The sequence below is a fragment of the Salmo salar genome, chromosome 15 (assembly GCF_965601325.2).
Source record: "Salmo salar chromosome 15, fSalSal1, whole genome shotgun sequence".
Taxonomy (NCBI): Eukaryota; Metazoa; Chordata; class Actinopteri; order Salmoniformes; family Salmonidae; genus Salmo; species Salmo salar.
Window position 1 is genome coordinate 44,642,501 of NC_138305.1, and position 23,336 is coordinate 44,665,836.

At 46.1% G+C, this 23,336-nt stretch overlaps 1 protein-coding gene across 6 annotated transcripts in view; it reads right to left on the reverse strand.

The window, feature by feature from the left end:
- Positions 1–23,336, reverse strand: part of hivep2a (HIVEP zinc finger 2a) — an 83,325-nt gene that overhangs the window by 2,287 nt on the left and 57,702 nt on the right. For all 6 annotated transcript variants that reach the window (XM_014144494.3, XM_014144499.3, XM_082961803.1 and 3 more), the window contains 7 exons: positions 19,520–19,705; positions 7,990–8,058; positions 2,742–7,869; positions 2,328–2,479; positions 1,314–1,489; positions 965–1,066; positions 1–518 (listed from right to left, as the gene is read on the reverse strand). The exon at positions 1–518 is cut by the window's left edge and continues 423 nt beyond it. In XM_014144494.3, coding sequence (XP_013999969.2) covers positions 1–518; positions 965–1,066; positions 1,314–1,489; positions 2,328–2,479; positions 2,742–7,631 — 5,838 coding nt within the window. In that variant the 5' untranslated portion in view covers positions 7,632–7,869; positions 7,990–8,058; positions 19,520–19,705. The remainder of the gene's footprint in view (positions 519–964; positions 1,067–1,313; positions 1,490–2,327; positions 2,480–2,741; positions 7,870–7,989; positions 8,059–19,519; positions 19,706–23,336) is intronic.

Genomic DNA, 23,336 nt, shown 5'->3' on the forward strand with positions numbered 1-23,336 from the left:
TGGAGAGGAGAGGCGAGACGGGGACAGGTCAAAGGAGGAGGAGCTGTGATCTGTGGACAGGCCAAAGTCCTTGTCCATGGAGCTGGGTATGTCTAGCCTGTTCTTATAGTCCTCGCCCAGGGCGCCCTGCAGTAGACGCTGGTACTCTGCCATCTGGCCCTGGCCTGCACGCTCGCTGGGCACCATGAGCTGGGTGATCTGGATGCTGGGCAGGCTGGTGAAGTAGCTGAAGATGGGCGGTTTGGAGCCGTGGCCCAGCAGGTCTGAGGAGTAGGCGCTCTGAGAGGCCGCCACAGCCGTGATGGAGAGAGACGGTATGCCATAGGGCTGAGGGCTAGTGCTTCTGGAGCGCGTTTTCGGCGTGGAGTCGCCATCGTAATCGTCGTCATCGTCTTCATCATCATCCACCTCATCCCCGTCATCCTCGCCACCATCAGAATCATCAGCGTCTGAGAACTGGTGGTCCGCCATGATGCCTGACATCTTCCCAGACTCCCTCTGGCCATCCTCGCCATTGTCTAAAAAGAAACATATTGGTTAATCAACCGTTGATCCAGTCACTATGTAAATGCAATAACAGTAGCCTACTCTATTCTGCAAGACAAATAAACGGCATTTAGTGCAGTCTTAACAAGGAAATGGGATATAAAAACACAGTAGGACTTTTTATTTTTATGCGTTTACAGATATTTTACAGCAACCGCAATTTATTTCAGTTGGATTGAATAGGTCACTGGAGTTCTTTTCTACTCTATGCAGAATGATGGGATTCAAGCAGGGAAAATGTGAACTGTGTATCTTAAAGTTGGTTATTTTACATAAACCTGGCAGAGAGGCGGCTCCTGTTTTTCATTACGATAATTGTCCCTCAAGAACCGCACCAGTGCAACTTACAGGGCCCAGTATTTATGAAATATTGGCTCATCTCTACACAATGTGCTCAGTCAGTCTGTCTGATTCATACCAGCTTCCTCGGCGTCTGCATCCTCCACAGATGTCACTGACACCCCGAGTTCCAAGCACTTCTTCATGTGGGCTTTCGACTTCATGTGTTTTGTCAGGTTTCCTGTAACCAGAGTTTATAACTTTTAAAAAGTCTTACTGGAAGCAGCATAGGACGTTACTTAAGCAGAGAGCGAGAACCTTGCCACTCTCCTAATGCAATGTAAACCGAAGTCTGTATTTGCAGTTCTACATAAATCATTTTCCAGTGTGAACACTGTTTATGTTTGAACTATCAGGTTAAATTACTTGAGAGGGAAGGTGTACATTTGTATATATCTGGTTATATGAAGTGGAAGAAGGACACCCACCTTTAGTTTTAAAAGCAAAGTTGCAGAACTTGCAGACATATGGCCTGACATCGGTGTGTGTGCGGATATGTTTCTTCAGCATGCTTGGCTTCTTACAACGAATTCCACACTCTTCACAGATGTACTTCCCTCTTCCTCTTCCCCGCACGTAAACATAGTCTTCATTGGATTTGTACCTGAAATCATAAGAAGACCAGATTTTTCAACGTTATTGGAGGATATGGAGTATATCGAAGCATGTGTTAAGGGGGCAAATATCAAATACATCAAACAGACCACTTTACATTGGGAAAGTTTGTCTTTTACTGCTTAGAGAAAATTATTCTGCTGCCACATTCAACTGGGTATTGGTCAGAGATATTTTTACAGCTGTTCCCATTTATGAAATGGAATTCTTATACATTTTTCTCACTGTACATGGTAATATCATAAAAGAGACAATCCAGATATGTGATTTTGAAAACATTTCAGATGATTGAAAAACCAATTTGGAAATCTATTTATTGCTTGCACCAAAGCAAAATGTTACAGTAGCCTCATGCACAGTAGTCAACAATACTACGGCTGTTAAACAACAAAACTTTGCTCTCCTATATTTCCATAAAAACAGTAGCCTATACTAGTAACTCCTTCAAACCATAATTAAAATCCATCTGAAAAATCCATCCTGTTTTTTTTTTTATCTATCAAATTTCTACAGAAAACACCCTCAAGTCCATAAATGTGAAGTAATTAAAAATGTGAAGTAATTAAAAAAAATCTAGTAATACTTAATTTCCAGTTATCACAGTCATTGTGTACCATTCTCAAATAATATAATCTCTGAAGAAGTGGTTTCAGCCACCAGGCAATAAATAAAGTGCTGCTCATCTTCTGCCTTTCACAAAACTGTACATTTTGTGTAAAAGTCACAAAAATATACAGATGTAAGCAGCCGTCTCGAGAAGGTGCCACACTGATATTAAAATGCATTCAATAAAATGTTAATGGGTAATGGCAGCCATCTTCACATACCCTCCTTCAAAGATTTTGATGCGAGTGGGCTCAGCCTGCTTTGAGGAGGCCTCCTTCTCTCCGTGGTCCTCCTTGACTCGATCCCTGGAGCTCAGCCCCTTGATTTTCTTCCCATATTTGCTCACATCTAGCTGCATGAGCTCTGGCTTCATCTGCAAGTGAAAAACATGCATAACACTCAGTTAAATCCTCACAAACACACAAAAACATTTGATGGCAGATGTACTGGAATGTTGGCTTCAAAATAGACTTTTATCCCAGATTGGTTTCTAATATTGTAGGAGATTTCAAACTCTCTAAAGCATGCCAATTCTAAACCTTGAGTACTTATTTAGTAACAAACCGTTAACCACCCATTAACCAATAAATACATGAACTATGAATATGATGGCACTGTATGTGACGTGTGATTACCTGCTCAAACTTCTGCTTCCAAGCAAGAGAGGACACAAGTTTTCCAGTCCTGGGTTGACACATAGCAGCCATCGTGTAGGTTTCTGTGTTCTTCCTCTGCTTGGAGCAGAGCAGTGCCAGAGTAGACTTGGTGCTGAGACTGAGAGGGTTAGGGTTGTAAGAGCTGACGCACCAGGAGCCGTAGACAGAAGTCAGGGGAGTTGTCTGAGCGTTGTTTGGCTTGGTGTAATTCAGGAAGCACCAGCTGACACTGGTTGTCGTGCGAAGACTGGGGAACTGAAAGAACTGCTGAACGTCGGCCAGATCTGTGAGCATTAGAGTGCTTCCAGCATCGCCCCCACTCTGATTGGCAGCCAGCTGCACCAGCATGTTGACAGGTATCTTGCTGCCCATGAGTGGCTTGGCTTCCTCTGGAGTGTCACTGGAGGAGACCATGAACTGTGGGCTGCAGCTAGCCTCTGGGGTGGAGTCATCTACGTCCAGCTCCTCTGGGGACTCTCTGCCACCAGGGAAATCCGTCACGATTTGCAGAGGGGGAGTGAAGCTGTCAGCTGGTGGCACATCAGGTATGTGAGGTGCGTTGGAACGTACTGGGATTTTGGTGGAGGGGAAGTCTGCTGGTGGGGAGGATGACATCCTCTCCTGATCGTCCATTGAACCCTCGCTCTTCAGAGGGGCATGCTTTGATAACTTGCCGCTGTCTTTCGAAGCACTCAGCTCGACAGCGCTCAGCTCCTTTACAATCTGACCGTACATCTTCTCCTCCTTGACCCGTTTCTGCTGTTTGGTCTCTATGAAGAGTTCCAGACTACTGGCCGGTGATAGCATCCGCTTGCTTCCCCCAATACTGGAGGACGCATCCGTGGTGGAGATGGTTCCTGATGTCAACGACAGCGGAATTCCCGTGTTCAGTCTCCCGTGTTCAGTGTTCAGATCCGGAATATTCCACAGTGGATAACGTAGAGCTCCCTCAGGCTGACCAAGGATCTGAGATAAATTGAAGCCAACGCCTTGCTTTGAAACAGTGCCACCTGTGAGTGAACTAGACGATACACTCTCTGAGCATATGACTCTTGCTGAATAAGTGCTCTGGCCATGGTTAGCTAAGAGTTGTGAAACACTTGTGTACATAACACTTCCGTAAGATGGCACTTGAGTCTGTATCCTAACGGGGACTAGCATACCTGGGAGAGATGACTGTGAACCTGCATTCTGAGTGGCGAAGATTGGCTGGACCTGTTGCAAGATCACCGTGCTCTCGGTGAGGGACACTTTAGATGGTAGAGAGCCGTAATGCTGGGCCTGGGGGGAGGCTCTGGAGGGATACTGATAGCTCTGACTGATAGCACCGTCAGCTTTTGCATCGCATTGCTCCTGAATCTGCTGTAGCTGATTAAGAGGTGGGTTGGATTTGTGGATCATGTGTGGTAGACTAGGCTGTCTGATATGTAGTTTCTGTAACTGGTGTGGCTGGAAAGCCAGATGCTGCTTGTGTCTCTGTGTGGACTCGGGATGCCAGAACAGACCTGGCTGAAATGGCAGGAAAGGCAGTGAAGCCAAGCTGTTCTGGAGTGAGGAGTATTGCATCGTTTCCTTGCTCATAAGCTCGTGACCTGGATGCTCTCCCTCTGATGACTGTTGACTTGGCAGACGAGATGACTTCTGGAACAGTGGTGGGTCGTCCTGGCTGTCCTCACTAATGCTCTGTTGCAGAAGATGATGATGTGACCCTCTCTTGGGTCTTGCTACTTCGCTGGCTGATGCACTGAGAGAACTTTGAGAGGATGGGGGGCTCTGCCAAGATGAGGGTCCATGGTCCGAGTGCTCTTGCTTGACAGTAATTTCGAGACCACCTTGCTCATGCACCACAGTCTCAGGGTAAACGCTGAGGGATGCCTGCCTTACTAGGTAGCCCCGTCTCCGATCTTTCATGGCTGATGCACTGGAGTAAACCTCTCCCTGTCTGGATGATGTTGAGAGGCTGCCATAGTCGAAGGACTTGCTACGGATCTCTGGGATCTCGGTGGGCAGAGCGCTAGGAGCCTGTTCTGATGAGGAGCGTCGCATCTCCCTCTGCTGGTGATGGCCGGGGATAGTGAGAGAGTTGCCGCTGTACTCAGACTGCTTGCCAAAGTCCTCCTGCTTGGACGGTGACACAGACTTTAGGTTCTCTTCCCTATCAAAGGACATAGAGAAGCTGGAGCTGTGAGACAGGTTGCTCTCCTGGCTGGGGCTCCTGGACAGGCTGGTGCAGGACTCAAAGCTGGACTCCCCAGAGGAGTGCTCCAGGTCTGCCAGACGCAGACGCTTCTTCTTAGGAGGCAGCTTCTCCGCAGGGAGTTGGGACAGTGTCTCACTCCTCTGGGGCCACTGGAACTCTTCAACGTGCTTCTCCGGCTCCTTGGTCGGTACATCAGGCTCTTTCTCTGGTTTATCTGGCTCCTCTGTCACCCTGATTTCAGGCACTTGGATATTAGGCTGACGTACCAGTTTGGGGGGCATGTGACAGGGCTGGTTGGATGAAACTAAATCACTGTTGCTTTGCTGCTGCTGCTCCATGCTCTCAGACCTCAGGATAAACTCTGGGCTCTGCACATCCTCTATGTTCTCTGTATCTGACTGCTCTGAATATTGGCTGGAGGGTTTATCCTGCAGGTAGCCTGGGTGCTCGAAGGACTCTGACTTCTCAAAGGAGTTTGGCCTACTGAGTGAGTTGGTGTGCTGAATGACAGATATAACGTTGCCAGCTGCCTTTCTGTCAGAGTCTGGGACTAGCACTACGTCCTCTGAGCACATGCTACTACAGCATGTTTCAAAACTGTCTGATTGGCTATGTGCACTGTACATAGATCCCATGGATCCCTTTCCAGTAGGTGTCCCCCTTAAACCCTCTTGACTACCTTGTTTTGAATCATAATCTCTGACCATATCTACTGAGCCACTACAACTACTGTCGTACTGGACAGGGCCATCCTCCTCATCTCCTACACTCTTTTCCTTCCTGCGTTTACGAGTGGCAATCTCTGTCATTCCCACTTTAGTACCATATGGGCTGTATGCTGTATGCTCTGGCACCACAGGACTGCGCTCCCCTAGCTTTAATGCCACGGATGGGGCTGCGTTCTTGGGAACGTGTCCATAGGTTTCATAGTCACCATGCCCTTCATGTGCTGAATGCTCAAAAGCTGCCTGTCTCCTAAGCCTCCTCAGACCGGCAGCACCCGGGTAGAAGACATCATCAGAGGTCATCATCTCGTCAAAGGAGTGGCTCACTCTTATCCCCGGTGGGACGTTGAGGTTGGTCGGGGAGGATGTTGGCATTGAGTTACTCCTAATGAGTGTCCCTGAATCAGAAGGAGTCTCTAGTAGACCTGTGTTGCTTTGGCAAGGGCCTGTGGGATACTGCTTAGGGTCAACACCTGCTAATAGTTGCACTTCACCACTATCATTTCGGAAAAAAATATGATCCTCAGATATCTTCCCCATTACTATGTTAGTGTCTTGGCCAACAGTGGCCATACCTACTGCAATGGATTGTCTAGATCTAGCTGAGTTAGGTTTGTAATACCAAGTCCGACCAAACATGATCTCCTCGTAGGACTTTGCGTTTGTGTTGGGAGGGCTGATCTGTTGCTCTGCACTCTCTGAACGGGAGAAGTAGCCTGAGTCTGTGCTGCCTTTGCTGTGTGGACTCAGAAGGTTCAGGGACTGCTGGGACTGCTGGTCTGAGTCCTGTGATCCCTTCTTCTCTGTCAGTCTCAGAGCCAGTCTCTGTTTGATAGTGGGAGAGTCATCCACGCGGCCAACCTGGGAGCTGATGTGAGAAGCCTTGAGTTCCGTGAATGGGGGGCACTCCAATGCTGTTGGTGGGACCCCTTGTTTTGGGACAATTAGGATAGGCACTTTCATGGAAGCCATAGCTAGCTCCTCAGCTGAGTCAGCATATGCCGGCTCCCTACCCTTCTCCATTGTGCTTTTGTCCATCTCAAATGATATCTGGGGAATGGGGCTGCCTTTGTCCATAAACATGGAGGCCTCTGCAGTCTCCTCGTCGGTGTCTGTGCTCTGTTCACCATCTGAGTGTACTTCCGTCTCTCCCACTGAGGACGCCTGATCCATGTCTGTGCGTGAAACTGCCAGTTCGGAGAATGGGACTAGTCCTGCTTTGATGGCATGGGCATGAGATTTCCTGTGTTTGTACAAATTACTCTTGGTTTTAAATGAGAACCCACAGGGGACACAAGGGTAGGGGCGTTCCCCAGTGTGTGAACGAATGTGCTTCTTCAGCACGCTGGGTTTAGCACAAGCCCTTCCACAGTAGTGGCAGATATACTTCCCTGGCTTCTTGGGTTTCTGCTCCTTCTTGTATCCCTCCTCTGGTGGCTCCGGCCCTGACTGGGAATACTGGCCAAAAGAACTGGGTAAACTGGGAGATTTCTGACGAGGGAAAACTCCATGGGCACGGGGGTGTCCAGGGAATATGTCGTCGGAAGGGAGCTGTCCAGCGAAGGGCCAGGCATGGGCCTCCAGACCGGGCTGTGGCTTGGCTCCGGACAGGAAGCGCTCTTGCATGGGCTGTTGTGGGTACGGTTGTGGTAGCTGGTAGGAGTAAGTACGAGGGAAAGCCTGTGCGTACTGACTATCTTGAGATGACTGACCCATTGCAGTTGCTAGCATCTTCCCAGAGCCATACTTTCGTGCTGAGCCAGTAATATTGCTGCCACTGGCACCACTTTGAAGGCTTTCGCGATGCGAGTGCCTCTTTTCCTCTGGGTCAGCGAAAGTGCTTCTTTTTGTGCCAGCTGAGGGCTCAGAGACCCACTTCCTTTGTAGCTTCTCCCGGGGATCCTTGGTGCATTTTGGTCCAGCAGCAGATTCACGTGGCTCCATTGTCCCTCTAGACGTCAGTTGGGTTTCTCAAAGGTCAAATGTCAGATGCTGTCACACCTGGAGATCTTAAACAAAAGGGCCTTCCATTGGTGAAGTTGGTTTGTTCCACATTTGAGTGACGAAGATCCTCTATAGTCTGCATCAGAACACTTTCTTTCTGTCAATCATACTGTAGACTTGCTAACATCCCTCTAATTTTCTGTCCAATTCATTAAATGTATGAAGATCTTTCCGTGATCTGAAAACGTAAACAGAATATATATATATATATATATATATATATAAATGCCATGTACTGTAAAATAAAACATGATATTAAAAATCCTGATTGGGTACATATTTATTACTGAACACTTACCGGTCTTAAAAAAAAGTGCTTGTTGATTTCTCTCTTTTTACAACTTCCAAAAGAATCTTCATATAAGACCTGGAGAGAGGAGAGAGAAATAATTCAGTGATTGAAACAAAACACTCACTGAGAAGTCACTGTTAATAACTTATGTCTCTAGGATTTTCCTCCATTTTCAAATAAATGAATCCCAGTTCGGTCATCTATATTCTCATGTACAGTGGCATGTAGTACAAAGAGTACAGTGCTAAACTAGACTGAAGTTGAAATATTTCTACAGAGTGTAGTTTCAAACTGAACCACCCCCTCTTGCTAACAGTGAGTCATCAGTACCAAATAGGCCCACGTAGTTCCTAAAAGACACAGAAACTATAAATAACCATTTGTGGTTCTATTTCCGAGTGTTAACATACAGAAACCACACCAACACCTGAATACAGAATGAACCCCAGTTTCTGAGGCTAACATGCTGAACCTGCAAGTCTATGCTGTGTATTTCCTGATTTCAGTTTTTTTTTCTCTGATTGCGACAGACACACACACACAAGGCCCCCTTTGCTCTGGCGCTGTTGGGGTAAGAGCACGAAAGCTGTGTGACGCGGGTGTCTGGAGGCCAACGTGAGAACTAAAAATAGACCGGCAGAAAACCACTGGTATTTTTAGCACCGGAAATATTTACTTTTGGTCCGTTTTTGTTTTCATTCTTTTCAATGCTGTTACACAAAAAGAATGTGCGCAAACACCAGAGGGGTAAACTACAAAGCAGGTTCAAGGAGTTAGCCAGCTAACTTAAAAAAAATATATACTGCTCAAAAAAATAAAGGGAACACTTAAACAACACATCCTAGATCTGAATGAAATAAATAATGTTATTAAATACTTTTTTCTTTACATAGTTGAATGTGCTGACAACAAAATCACACAAAAATAATCAATGGAAATCCAATTTATCAACCCATGGAGGTCTGGATTTGGAGTCACACTCAAAATTAAAGTGGAAAACCACACTACAGGCTGATCCAACTTTGATGTAATGTCCTTAAAACAAGTCAAAATGAGGCTCAGTAGTGTGTGTGGCCTCCACGTGCCTGTATGACCTCCCTACAACACCTGGGCATGCTCCTGATGAGGTGGCGGATGGTCTCCTGAGGGATCTCCTCCCAGACCTGGACTAAAGCATCCGCCAACTCCTGGACAGTCTGTGGTGCAACGTGGCATTGGTGGATGGAGTAAGACATGATGTCCCAGATGTGCTCAATTGGATTCAGGTCTGGGGAACGGGCGGGCCAGTCCATAGCATCAATGCCTTCCTCTTGCAGGAACTGTTGACACACTCCAGCCACATGAGGTCTAGCATTGTCTTGCATTAGGAGGAACCCAGGGACAACCGCACCAGCATATGGTCTCACAAGGGGTCTGAGGATCTCATCTCGGTACCTAATGGCAGTCAGGCTACCTCTGGCGAGCACATGGAGGGCTGTGTGGCCCCCCAAAGAAATGCCACCCCACACCATGACTGACCCACCGCCAAACCTTTCATGCTGGAGGATGTTGCAGGCAGCAGAACGTTCTCCACGGCGTCTCCAGACTCTGTCACGTCTGTCACGTGCTCAGTGTGAACCTGCTTTCATCTGTGAAGAGCACAGGGCGCCAGTGGCGAATTTGCCAATCTTGGTGTTCTCTGGCAAATGCTAAACGTCCTGCACGGTGTTGGGCTGTAAGCACAACCCCCACCTGTGGACGTCGGGCCCTCATACCACCCTCATGGAGTCTGTTTCTGACCGTTTGAGCAGACACATGCATATTTGTGGCCTGCTGGAGGTCATTTTGCAGGGCTCTGGCAGTGCTTCTCCTGCTCCTCGTTGCACAAAGGCGGAGGTAGCGGTCCTGCTGCTGGGTTGTTGCCCTCCTACGGCCTCCTCCACGTCTCCTGATGTACTGGCCTGTCTCTTGGTAGCGCCTCCATGCTCTGGACACTACGCTGACAGACACAGCGAACCTTCTTGCCACAGCTCGCATTGATGTGCCATCCTGGATGAGCTGCACTACCTGAGCCAGTTGTGTGGGTTGTAGACTCCGTCTCATGCTACCACTAGAGTGAAAGCACTGCCAGCATTCAAAAGTGACCAAAACATCAGCCAGGAAGCATAGGAACTGAGAAGTGGTCTGTGGTCCCCACCTGCAGAACCACTCCTTTATTGGGGGTGTCTTGCTAATTGACTATAATTTCCACCTGTTGTCTATTCCATTTGCACAACAGCATGTGAAATGTATTGTCAATCAGTGTTGCTTCCTAAGTGGACAGTTTGATTTCACAGAAGTGTGATTGACTTGGAGTTACATTGTGTTGTTTAAGTGTTCTCTTTATTTTTTTGAGCAGTGTATATATTTTAAAACGATTGAAATCGGCATGGTCTAATTGATTCAACAAACTTAAAGACATATCTAAGTTTAACTTTTTTAATGTACCATAAAATCATGAGTCATTTCTGGTTGCTTATCAAAGTCAGCTGACTAACTTTGATCCTGCTTTCTAGTATACCCCTCTGGACATACCATAAGCCCTCTGTGGAAGCCTGAGTTTCGCAACTACAGTTTCGCAACTACAGTATAAGTGGTTGGATGGAGGTTTGCTACAGGCCAGATCCTCTTTCTGTAAATAGCATCCAACAATATCGTTAAACACCCATATATGTTTCAATTAAATCAAAAGCCAGATGTGTATGTGACAAAACAGCCATGTTTTGCTACGTTTAAAAATAGGAAAATACAGAAAGCAGTCTCACTTGAAACACACCTGCATGAACAGTTGTTGATACCAACTTAAAGTAATGTGCTTGATTGACAGCTTTGTAAAGATAACGTAGATATAGATACATTCTGAGAGAGATATTCAGAGAGGAATAATAAATAACAAAGATGTCTAAACCTAAAGTACTTGAACCTGCCACCTAACTCCAAGCTTATTTTCACAAAATATGCCCTCAAATGCTAGTATTTTGTGAAATAAGGGTCAACTGACGCAATTGAGCTTCATGATACCAGAGCAAACCGATCACTGAGTGGAAAAGAGCAATCTGTCTAAGCTGGAGTCAGTTTCATATATCACACTTAATGGCGGCCACGTTGGCACACCCCTCGCCCCTCTCCACAGTTGGGAGCATCTCCTTCCTTTAATGAATCTTTCTAGCTCTGCTGCTGGGTCCCAGGGATGTGGATGCAATGCTGATAAACAGAAAAGTATCTCTTGTTAATCTATACAGATCTGCTACCATGGTGCCGAAGCATAAGCTTACCATTTTGTAAATCAAAGAAAAGGTATTGAATGGGTTATATAAAGTGCTATTCATCCCAACTAAAACCCTGTCCTATTTTCTGATTGAGTGTGGGTGAGAATATTCATTGGCATCCTTTTCAAGTGGAGTACCTGGAGGAAGTGTGCGTGGGACAGTGACAGAGGCAGTGTGTCAGGGACACTTCGCTCTATAGAAACGGAACATCCTCAAAGATATAAACAGAAACACTCCACTGGATGATTCAAGCATTTTATGTAACATATCCATAGTCCAACAGTACATCATCTGATATGAAGGCCTCTGCCAAAAACTGATGCCCCTGATAAGGCAGACATTTTTATTATACAGTACACCGTAAGTTTCTGCACGCATTCACGAGCACACACACACACATCAAGCCATGCACTACATATACCTCCATCAACCCCTCCTCCCCCGGAGGTATGCATAATGGGGGAGGACAGAACGCTGAGAGAGAGCCTCTGCCCACCTTCGGCCCAGGCTTCTGACTGGGGATCTACGGGGAGTGTAGGAGGCTGCTAGCCTGGGGCAGTGCCATGCCCTATACACTGACGCACATCTCCATTGTGGGTAGGAAAAGATCAAACCTTACAGAGGCCCTTTAACTCTAGCAAAATACATCCTCTTTCCAAAGCAGCGATTAGGTATTGAGCGTTTTTTGGGCAGGCAGATTCAGGAGAGAGGATTATAGAATGTTTGTTATTTTGTGCGTCAATCACTTATGTGTGGCAGCCATAGTTATCCTTAAACCATTTGGCCAGCCAAGATGGCACATACCAATTTGAAGTGCTTGGAATTCCTTTCAACACTGAAATAGAGAATAGAGTGAATCCCGTTTTATTTTTCCCTCCCTCAAATACCAACATCTGAAGTTAAAATGAACCATGACGCCATATTTCTCACTGTCCAACCAAAAGTTCAATGCAGGACACGAGCACTGTAAATAAATACACAAACAAAATAGTGTAAATAAAAGTCTTAATAACAGTCTTTAACACTGTTATTATCAACTGCTCTGCTGTTTTAGACCTGCCAGCATTACATGTTATAAAACAAATTGAGACAATTCAATCAACCTCATCTGGTTCCAGTCCCATCTCTCTTACAGAGTTGGGCAATTCAAAAATGTGTGTACATGGTTCTGTTGGTCTAATTCCTCTAGAAACAAAGGTTAGTCACATGGGCAGACGCCTGTGAGCTTTGGTTCTCTCTTAAACCAGAGGGCCATTCGATTAGCACAGTGGCCTAATTAAGTGGGGTTGACCGTGACACACCCACCAGCGTGCGGTCGCGGTGGCGTGTTTTTACCCCCTTTTGTTTGTCCTCCTGGTGACATCACATTCACAACAGCGATGTAGGCAGGCACGCACACACACAGGCCGTTTCTGATTTCCCTGAGCCGAAACAGGCACAGTTTCTTGTACTTTCCAGGGCAGACTCTGAATAATTCAAGGCATTGCTAATTGTTTCCATTCAGTAATTACAGAGTTTATGGTCGTCCTGCCTAGGAGTGCATCATGGTCAGTGCCTCAGCCTCAGGAGGGCTAATGGGACCCCCAACTGAAACCTCTGATTGATCTGTGCGTTGGCTTGTTTCATTTTCTTTCTTTGTTTTTTTTCCTCTGGCTTTTATGGGAAGCTAGAACTGTCATAGAAACACATACATATCTGCATGTTATGGTTTCTTTATCTTTCCTTACAGTGGGAATGAGAGGGGAGCTGGGTCGGTGTGCTGTGGTCTTTGTTCCAGCTATCCAGCTCATTAGGGATGGAGGCGACTTTAACAGCTCCAACTGGCTTTATCAACTGCTAGCTAGGGAAAATGTGAAAGGGCTCTGAAAATAGATTGAAGCAAGGGTCCTACAATAAAGTATTGTGTGTTTTAGGCGTTATGGGAATTATTCACAATGTGCTATATTCAGAATCACTTGGTTCTCAAATGGACTGCATGTGCATCATTGATAGAGCACACATGTTCGTGTGACTATTGAAAGGACTGAATCATCTGTATTAAAGATGCGGTCTTGAACACACGTCTCGGTTCTGTTCAATTGCAGGTTCATTTGTGGCTCTAAAGGTGAAAAAGAGTAGCTTGTATGGTCTTCACCAGTCTATCATGTATCAACAGATTTCCTATTGACCATGACTAAAATAGAATGGAATACAAACATCAGCAAAACAACGTACTATAAATAAAGGCCCCTCGGCCCGCCACAGAAAAAAATGTTTGAAACAGAAAATATCCCTGAATCTTATTGAAATCCCAGCAATAACTATTTTCACACTTAAACTTAACTCCCAGCAGCTTGGGTTTTGACAGCACGTGACAGAACCATTTGCACAGCCAGCAGGTTTGGGGTGTGATTTTATCCACAGCCAGCAGGTTTGGGGTGTGATTTTATCCACTGTAAGCAGGTTCTGTGGATGTATCACCCAGGCTGTTTGCAAGTCAACCCCACGGAGTGTCATATTGACTCCTCATTAGGAGCCCAAAGATGAAGCACAGCCTGGAGCCTGGAGAGACTGCAGCTGGGAGATACTGCAGTCTGAGACTGTGAAGAGGCAGAATGCAACAGGCTGAAAGACCAGGGGAGAGAGAGAGACCATCCATCGCTCAAACCAGGTCCAGATGGTCAGCAGAGACAGTTTGGCCTCACAGAGCAATACTAAAATGACAACTACAGTGTACAGTGTATTACAGAAATGTATAGAATGGTATGTATGAATGGGCAATGTTTATGGCATGATGGGATGGATATTTTGTTTCGGGACAAACTCCGTATTGATTAAACTACTAGGTACAGGATTCAGACAAAAATCCTATCCTAACAGTCATCCATCCTGTCATATCCAGGTCTATATTTCCAGCAGCAAGTAGGAGGTTTAGCTAGGCAGTTGAATAGGATGGGAGGGGATATTTTTAACGTAGAGGATGTGTGTGTGTGAGTGGTGAAAAGAGAGAGCTGTGCTCTGTGTAGGTGAGAGGTTTCGGCTAGTCTCCTTCAGACGGGCTGAGGTGAGGAGTGTGGGTGACACTTCCTGTGTGGGAGGAACAAGCCTGAATGCTATACAGCAGGGTGACCAAACTTATGAATTGGCGTTACGAAAGAGGCTGGTTACACAAGCCGGCTAGGCGGCTGGACGCTCGTTCCTCTCGGGTCACCTCGACTCTTCGTCTGTGTGGGGTGAGAGTAGGAAGATGGCCGTTCAATAGGCATAGCAAACCACACCTTAAATTGATGTGTGAACTGTGTGTAACCCTGCAATAGGTACAAGCAATATGATAGTAGTTCCACCTTTCCCTCTGACAGGCCAGGTGGAAATTCTTGCTTCTATTTGCCTTTGTTGTTATGAGATACCACAAAGACATTTGGCATTGAACGAGTTAACATCATCCATCTGCAACAAATTCTAAACATATCGACGTTACAAAAATCTGGCCACTGGGTTGTCTCTTAACAAATCGCTGTGTGCCAAATCTTGACTGTGTGCCAAATCTTCACTGGGCCATGACACCGGCCATTAAATAAGACATGGATATCAGCCCCCATGCCTGATGATGTTACTGCTGATTGTGATGAATGTTATCTGCTCATCCAAGAATGCTGGGCCATTATGAACAAGTCATCTACAGTAGGAGCACCGGCTATAAACACTATCTCTGTCCATGGTGCGGAGCTAGTCAGGCACTCAGGCCAACAGCACACACCTCACCTCACAGACACTTTCCCCAAAGACAACGTTTGCTCATTTGTTTATGAGTTTTGATTGGTGCCTCCATCCAGTGTCTGATCTGACCTCTCCCTGGCTCTCTCCCAGAGGACACTAGTCAGTTCTAGACACCAGGGGCAGAGCTGTCTGTATGTGTTGGGTAAAGGACTACAATACAGAGCTGTCTGTAGGTGTTGGGTAAAGGACTACAATACAGATCTGTCTGTTGGTGTTGGGTAAAGGACTACAATACAGAGCTGTCTGTATGTGTTGGGTAAAGGACTACAATACAGAGCTGTCTGTAGGTGTTGGGTAAAGGCCTACAATACAGAGCTGTCTGTATGTGTTGGGTAAAGGACTAAAATACAGAGCTGTCTGTAGGTGTTGGGTAAAGGCCTACAATACAGAGCTATCTGTTGGTGTTGGGTAAAAGACTACAACACAGAGAAGATGCTGTTCATACTCAACCTTCATTCTCATGTGCAACCTGTTTGGCCATGCCACCAGCCCAACGCCTCATCTTGAAGATGAATTAGCCCAGAATCGTCTGTGGACTTTGGACAGGCTTGATAGGGAACAGAGCGTGACATCATTTCCCCAGACAAGCCAGTCCATGAGCCTGAGCCTGAGTAGACACACACACACACACACACACACACACACACACACACACACACACACACACACACACACACACACACACACACACACACACACACACACACACACACACACACACACACACACACACACACACACACACACACACACAATTTTCCTCCTCACTCTCTCTCTCTCCCTCTCTTTCTCTCCTCATCCTCCTCTATCAGTGAGAGGCCTAATATGGGGTGCTGGGAGAGTTCAGTGGTCTGAGCATAGTGCTTGGGGTGTCGAGCCAAAAGGCCGGGCCGGGGCCCCGCAGGCTGAGAGCCATTTAGAGAGGGAGAATCAGCTCCTTTCAACATGAGGTCATGCTTAATGCAACGGGAACTCTGGCGGCCTCGCCAGTGTCCCCAGCCTGATATACAGTTACCAATCAAACAAGTGGCCAGACGGACACAGACAAAGGGGAGAGGGGGTAAGTGTCGCCATGCTAAGGTCCTGGGGAGGCTAGGTTGAGGGAGGGAGGGACTCTCTGGTAGACCAACTGTGGGAGAGGGCTGGGTAATTGAAAACGGCATAGAGGAACACACCTCTCGCTGTGTCTGTGTACCAGCCCTCTGCTCTGAGACACTTCAACAGGCATTTTTGCGGACTGCTGCAATGCTGGAAAGAGCAACAACAAAAAGTCAGCAGCATTCAGCCAGGTTTTAGGATTTGTCTCCTGGAGGTGGTAACAGCTAAACATGCATGCTGCGTGCATTATGGGATAAACCATGTGACCCAGCTCTGACTATCTATGTTGTTGGAGGTGCAGTTATGGGATTTCTTCAGCTAAGCAGCAGAACCAAGTATCCCTAGTTAATTCATGCTCCACAGCTGTAGACGTTTAATGTACATGTTTCCATTTAGCCCTGGATGAAACACATCACATCCCTTCTCTGGAAGGAAAAAGAAGGAGAATGAAGAAAAAAGTCCAAGATAAAAAAAGAAAAAGGCTTCATGTCGGTCTTAATTGTCTATGGAAAGACAGTCATATTTTCCACCGGGTAAGTTCCACCGGGTAAGCTTGAAACCATTACCGAGCTAGCCTTCATTACATTTTCCACAACATTTTGCAGAAATGACAGGAAGCAGCAGGAGTGGTACTGATTAATTGTCTTTCTCACAACACCATGCTTCATTGAAAGCCCACCGTCTTTTCACCTACAGTAGAACTTCATGAGGTATGCTGAACTTTATATCAACATAAAATGGGCAACCAGCAGTTAACCTTTAAATCCATGTAACCGTAGGGAAGAAGGACGCTTCCTTACGGACATTTCAGCTGTGACTATCTTGGATGGAGGATTAACACAGGTCTAACTGAGCCTGGAAGCTCATCACATGACATTGAACAAGTAAGCTTACACTACCCTCCATGTCCCCCCTTCCTCCCCATCAACATACCCCTCCTCCCCCACACAGAACCCTCCTCCCCCACACAGATCCCTCCCAGCTCTCAAAGTTGAGGTATTCTATTCCTAATATATACTGCACACCATGTGGACACCAAGATATCAAACAGGGTATTGTACTATATATCAAACAGGGTATTGTACTATATATCAAACGGTGCGGCTAAGATGCAATACATAGTAAAGAATAGATAGTGAAGGATACAATATACAGTATATACTGTACATATGAGATGAGTAAGTACTATATATCAAACAGGGTATTGTACTATATATCAACCAGGGTGTTGTACTATATATCAAACAGGGTATTGTACTATATATCAACCAGGGTGTTGTACTATATATCAACCAGGGTGTTGTACTATATATCAAACAGGGTATTGTACTATATATCAAACAGGGTATTGTACTATATATCAAACAGGGTGTTGTACTATATATCAAACAGGGTATTGTACTATGACGCTGGGTAAATCCAGTGGAACAGTATACCTCATAACCTCCAAGTATTTAAACTGCTGCGGCCTCTATAAAGACAAGTTGAAGGCAAAACAAGAAGGGGAGGCCGTGATCCTGGTGGATGAGACTGGTGGATGAGAGGAGGACAAACTCAAACATCTGCCACCAATGTGCTTCCCTGCCTGCCTGCCTGCCTGGTCCAACCAGGGTCACACCCTAGACCAAATCAATTACTCAAGTCACTGTTCAAAGTTAACAGCCCTGCTTATGGTGAGCATACCAACATGAGCTGGGTGTCTAACCCACTGACACTGCCTACCATAGACAACACTGTAAAGGGATAATACTTGCACACATCAAGGATCCGTAGTTAAGACTCCTTGACAATGTACACATCGGGATATCTAGCACAAATGTTACCAAGTGTATGGGAGTGAATGGGCTAGTCGAATGGGTTTCCCTTCCCTGAAGAAATAGCTAGGTACACCACGGAGTTCATTCAAACTAACCAACATAGTAGTAAACAGAGGAGCTCTTGTCAGAAAAGGGAGAGGAGAGAGGAGGGAGAGGAGAGAGGAGGGAGAGGAAAGAGAAGGGAGAGGAGAGAGAAGGGAGAGGAGAGAGGAGGGAGAGGAAAGAGGAGAGAGAAGGGAGAGGAGAGAGGAGAGAGAAGGGAGAGGAGAGAGGAGAGAGAAGGGAGAGGAGAGAGGAGAGAGAAGGGAGAGGAGAGAGGAGAGAGGAGAGAGAAGGGAGAGGAGAGAGGAGAGAGAAGGGAGAGGAAAGAGGAGAGAGAAGGGAGAGGAAAGAGGAGAGAGAAGGGAGAGGAGAGAGGAGAGAGGAGAGAGAAGGGAGAGGAGAGAGGAGAGAGAAGGGAGAGGAAAGAGGAGAGAGAAGGGAGAGGAAAGAGGAGAGAGAAGGGAGAGGAGAGAGGAGAGAGGAGAGAGGAGAGAGAAGGGAGAGGAGAGAGGAGAGAGAAGGGAGAGGAGAGAGGAGAGAGAAGGGAGAGGAAAGAGGAGAGAGAAGGGAGAGGAAAGAGGAGAGAGAAGGGAGAGGAGAGAGGAGAGAGAAGGGAGAGGAGAGAGGAGAGAGAAGGGAGAGGAGAGAGGAGAGAGAAGGGAGAGGAGAGAGAAGGGAGAGAAGAGAGGAGAGAGAAGGGAGAGAAGAGAGGAGAGAGAAGGGAGAGGAAAGAGGAGAGAGGAGAGAGAGGAAAGAGGAGAGAGAAGGGAGAGGAGAGAGGAGAGAGGAGAGAGAGGAAAGAGGAGGGAGAGGAGGTAGATAGAGGAGAGAGGAGAAGAAGGAGAGGAGAGGTGTGAGCTGGAGGAGGTATGACAGGTGGAATATGATCGAGATGAAAGGTGACAGAATAATTCAGGCCATTACATGGCAAGTCAGTGGGGAGTAGGGCAGAGAGGACCACTGACCAGATAAACACACAGCCATAACCAATTGTGCATAAACATATATTTGAGAAATAAACAAAACACATTGTCTGCTTCCTGGTGGTACTGCAAAGTCCCAAATGTTCTTCTGTACTTATACTCGCCTATTGAACAGCCAGTAAATCATGAGCAATATTTTTATCACCTTTATCATAAGTCAACCCCAGCCGTAGATAAGATAGCATCAGGCCTGTCCTTTTATCTCCCATCTGCTAGCACGCAGCTAAAGCAAACACACACCCCTTCCAGATGTGAGGCTCACTGAGACAAGGTGTCTGTTCCCAACATTCCCCTTATTTCCATTCTAAACACATGCACTCCTGACTCCTGTGTGTGTGTGTGAGTGTTAAGACTGAGCGTGAGTGTGTGTGTGTATGTGTGTATGTGTGTGTGAGAGTGTTAAGAGTGAGCGTGAGTGTGTGTGTGTGTATGTGTGTCTGTGAGAGTGTTAAGAGTGAGCGTGAGTGTGTGTGTATGTGTGTGAGTGTGTGTGTGTGTGAGAGTGGTAAGCGTGAGCGTGAGTGTGTGCGTGTATGTGTGTGTGTACAGTCACCTGCGTGATCTCAGAGGACTGGAGGTGGTGATTGAGCCTGGCACTGTTTAGGGGTCTTCGGTCCGCTTGGTTGGTTGGGTGCAAGGTGGGGTGGTCGCTGGGTCAGGCTGGTGGGAGGAGGGTGAGGGGTGGGGGTTCAGAGATCAGGACGACCCCTTGGCCAGGGTGCGGAGATGACACAGACCACTGGAGAGAAACAGCAAGAAGAGAACCATGTTGAAACCTGCTGATGTCATAAAAATAAAAACCTGCCATAGAAAATCCAATAGACTGGTTCGGAATGGGCCAATAAATCAAACCAATTTTATCGTCTCTCTATCAATCTACTTTTATAATTTAACAAAGTTTCAGCACTTTGGTCGGGCTCCATATGGTTAATGGAACACCACCTGCCAAAACGGTCCCAGAGGGGGCATCAGACAATTGAGGCATAATTATCCCAGATATACTACTGGGAAGAGAAGTATGGTCGCATACTGTCAGACTGATGACAACACCCTCTCGGATTCAAGCAAACACAAGGACAGACACCTTGTATTATGTCCCTCTCACCCGCACACTGTTGTGTGTATTGACGTCAAGTATAGAAGAGAACAGCACGTGTCATTTTACAGTAGGTCCACGTCAGCCTCTCCCATTAGAAGGACGACAGCTTTTGACATTTGGTACGGAGCTGTCACCGTGATGGTGTTGTATGGTACAAAGAGCTCATATTTCATGGGATATCTAAGGTATGACGCAAAAGGGAGAAATTGCCTGATAGAGCTAAGCTGTAACAATAGTCCTGCGCTCTTTCTACCATACATATCTCCCTCTGTTAGGAGAGGGTCGAATTGATGCTCTCTTTTCCAACCTGACAGCACCTGACAAATAAGACAAATCTTATCGCCGTAAAAGAGGAGCGGGCATAATTAGGTTGGTTGTTAATCTAAAGGACGGTGAGAGAGAGAACTTTCTTTCATCATGCTCCATGAAAATGCCAGCGTGAAACTCTGCTCGATCCATCCATTACCTCCTCGGCCTCGCTGACAAATCACAGATATTAAATTACCAGAGACCCAGGGAGCCAAGGCAACTGAAATATGGGAGAGGAGACACTATCTTTGTCTGATTCTCTTCCTCCCATCCTTTCTCTTCCTCTCGTCCTCTTTCTTTCTTTCTCCTTCTCTCCTATTCTCTCTCGCACTCTTTTCCTTTCTTTCTCTCTATCCGTAATTTTCTCTCTCCCCTCTTTCACTCTCACCCCATTTCTCTCTCTGACCACAGACTCGGCCCACCCTTCAGGGAGAGGGAAGATGTAATCCCATTGCTATGGTAAGGCCCCAGCCCTCGGCCCACTGGCTGGGTCTGATGCATGGACGCATTTCAATGTGGTTTTGCAATAAAAGGGACCTCTCCCTGATTAAATACAGTATGGAGAGGGGCCTAACATAGTAAACTGAACTCAAGCGCTCTGTGTTCCTCCATTAGATAACTGTGTCTTTATCCAGGACAGAGGTTGTATACTGTGCTGTTTATCTATTTTTACCTCAGAACCCCTTTCCACTGCACTGGATAATACATGATTCATAGATGCAGGCATTCTGAGAGGAAGCTGTGAAGTGGTCTATTCCTGATGGCAGGTAAGGTTGTTTTTCGAGATGTCCCCCTGGTCTTTATTTCGCTCTCTCTCTCTCTCTCTGACTCAGGATGCTGTGACTCAGACTTATGTAAGCTATGCCAGGCCAGAGGGCAGAGAGCAGGGGGGGGGGGGGGGCAGGTTGCCCATCTCTGTGTGTCTCTATGAGTCTACCTTCTCTAGTAAGGTAGAATATTACCTCAGTCCGTCTGACCTAAGCCTGCTGGGCAGGGGAACTTTGAGGCAAGATAACCCTTAACCTTTCCATGGGGATGCATCCTAATCTGCAGTATGGCTCTCTCAGCAACAAAAGAGCATAGGTTAGCTAGTTTATATCTAGCTGTGTCAGATTCCACGCCCTGCTCCAATGCAAGATTCCACCAGAAACAAAAATAAAGACATACTATCCTTTCTTTCACACAATGTAAGTCGATGTCCAAAAACGACAGTACAGCTCATGGGATGGACATGCCTAATGTACCGCCCTGAACTGCTGCAGAGTGTCTCAACACAGCAAGTTCATCACCCATAATTAAAAAGTGTTTCATGAATGTTTCTTATCCTCTTGGTAATAAGTCAAATCATAATCTATGACAGTTATTGGCACATTACAGAACTTGTCATGACTCAAAAGTAAAACAGTTGGCTATTGCATGTATCATAACACTAATGTCATTAGTCATAATTATAAATATCTATCAAGGGTGTTATGTCAGGGTAATAAAAATGATAGTGTAGGGGTTCGGTGTCTAATTTGGCCCACAGAACTCACTCAGTGATTGCTGCTCAGCCTAGAGGATTAGGCCTTACCTGCCTCCATAAAACTTCTATAAAAATATGTTTGATAAGGTCCCTGAAATGACTCTTCAATTCCATCAAGTTTAGGAACATCAAAACAGAACTATAGAAATAGCAGAAGAACTATTCTGGATCTCTCTCTGCTATTTACCAAAAGATGAGCATCTTGCCAAGTCTGAGCTAGCCGAGCACTTATGCCCAAACCAAACCCACGGGTTGTAGTCACACAGAATAAAGATGGATCCTCTTCTGAGGAGAAGTGAGCCATTTGTTTCAATGTGGGCCTGTTGGCAGCCTGTTTGCAGCCAGAGAGCAGGAGTTCCTCAGAGATTTGAGTAAGTGCTGTGATCATTGACTCCTAGTGGGAGAGCACTGCTCTGCTCCGGCAGCATAGGGGGCTATTATTATCTCTAAAAATCACTATGGGGGCCTGTGAATGATGCACAGTTCCATGGAACCCATCACTCAATGTTGGGATAAATCAGGGAGAGGTCCACTCTGATTTCGGGAGCACGTACAGTAGGACGAACTTCGATGAAAAATACTAGAACAGCAAGGCTGCATATACTCACCACCGCAACATCTCCAGTAATCTCTGAAACATCCGAACTGCATTTTTTAAATAATTAGTCATGAAACAGTTACAGGAAATATCCTCTTACCTATCCTGAAGGCCAACTAAAAATGGAGCACTAACTGGAAACTGGGAACAAAAAAATCTGTCCTTTATTAAAAATAGCAAACTTCCAGTTTCATACATACTTTCCAATCCATTGGCTGTGCTTAGATATTCACTAAAAACAAGTTCCATGTTTACACTGTATGTTCCACAGTCCAAAAATACCCCCAGTATTATTTGTGCAATAATTCATCCTGCCTACTGCAGTGGTGCAGTCAGAAAGAAGCCGTCACACCTACACTCGTTATTATTGTCTCAATCTCAATTGGATTACAGTGCAGCAGCATTTAATACCATACACATTATGGTACTTTGTAATCCTGATCCGTCCCTGCATTTCTCTGAAACATAAACATCTTCCTGAGGAAGAACATATCCAGTCATGCTTGTCTGATAGCAGTACCGTAGCAGCAGTGGCGTCGGCACATGGCATGGACGGATGCACCAGAAAGACCCCAGCACTCTGAACGTAACAACCCTCTTATGTAATCACTAAATTCTTAAACACTTGTTTCCATTTAAGTGCCACTTTTACTCAGTAGAAGATACAAGTGCATTGTTTGGCTAAGGTACAAGACAGGACACGTGACAAACTGAAGAAAGCAGAGCCTGAAAAAACACTTCTGTAAAACTTTTTTTTAATCTACCGCAACCAATTTTGCGGTACAATGGACAATGTTTATTGTAATTCCCTCACAAAACAGTGGCTGACAGCCATTGTC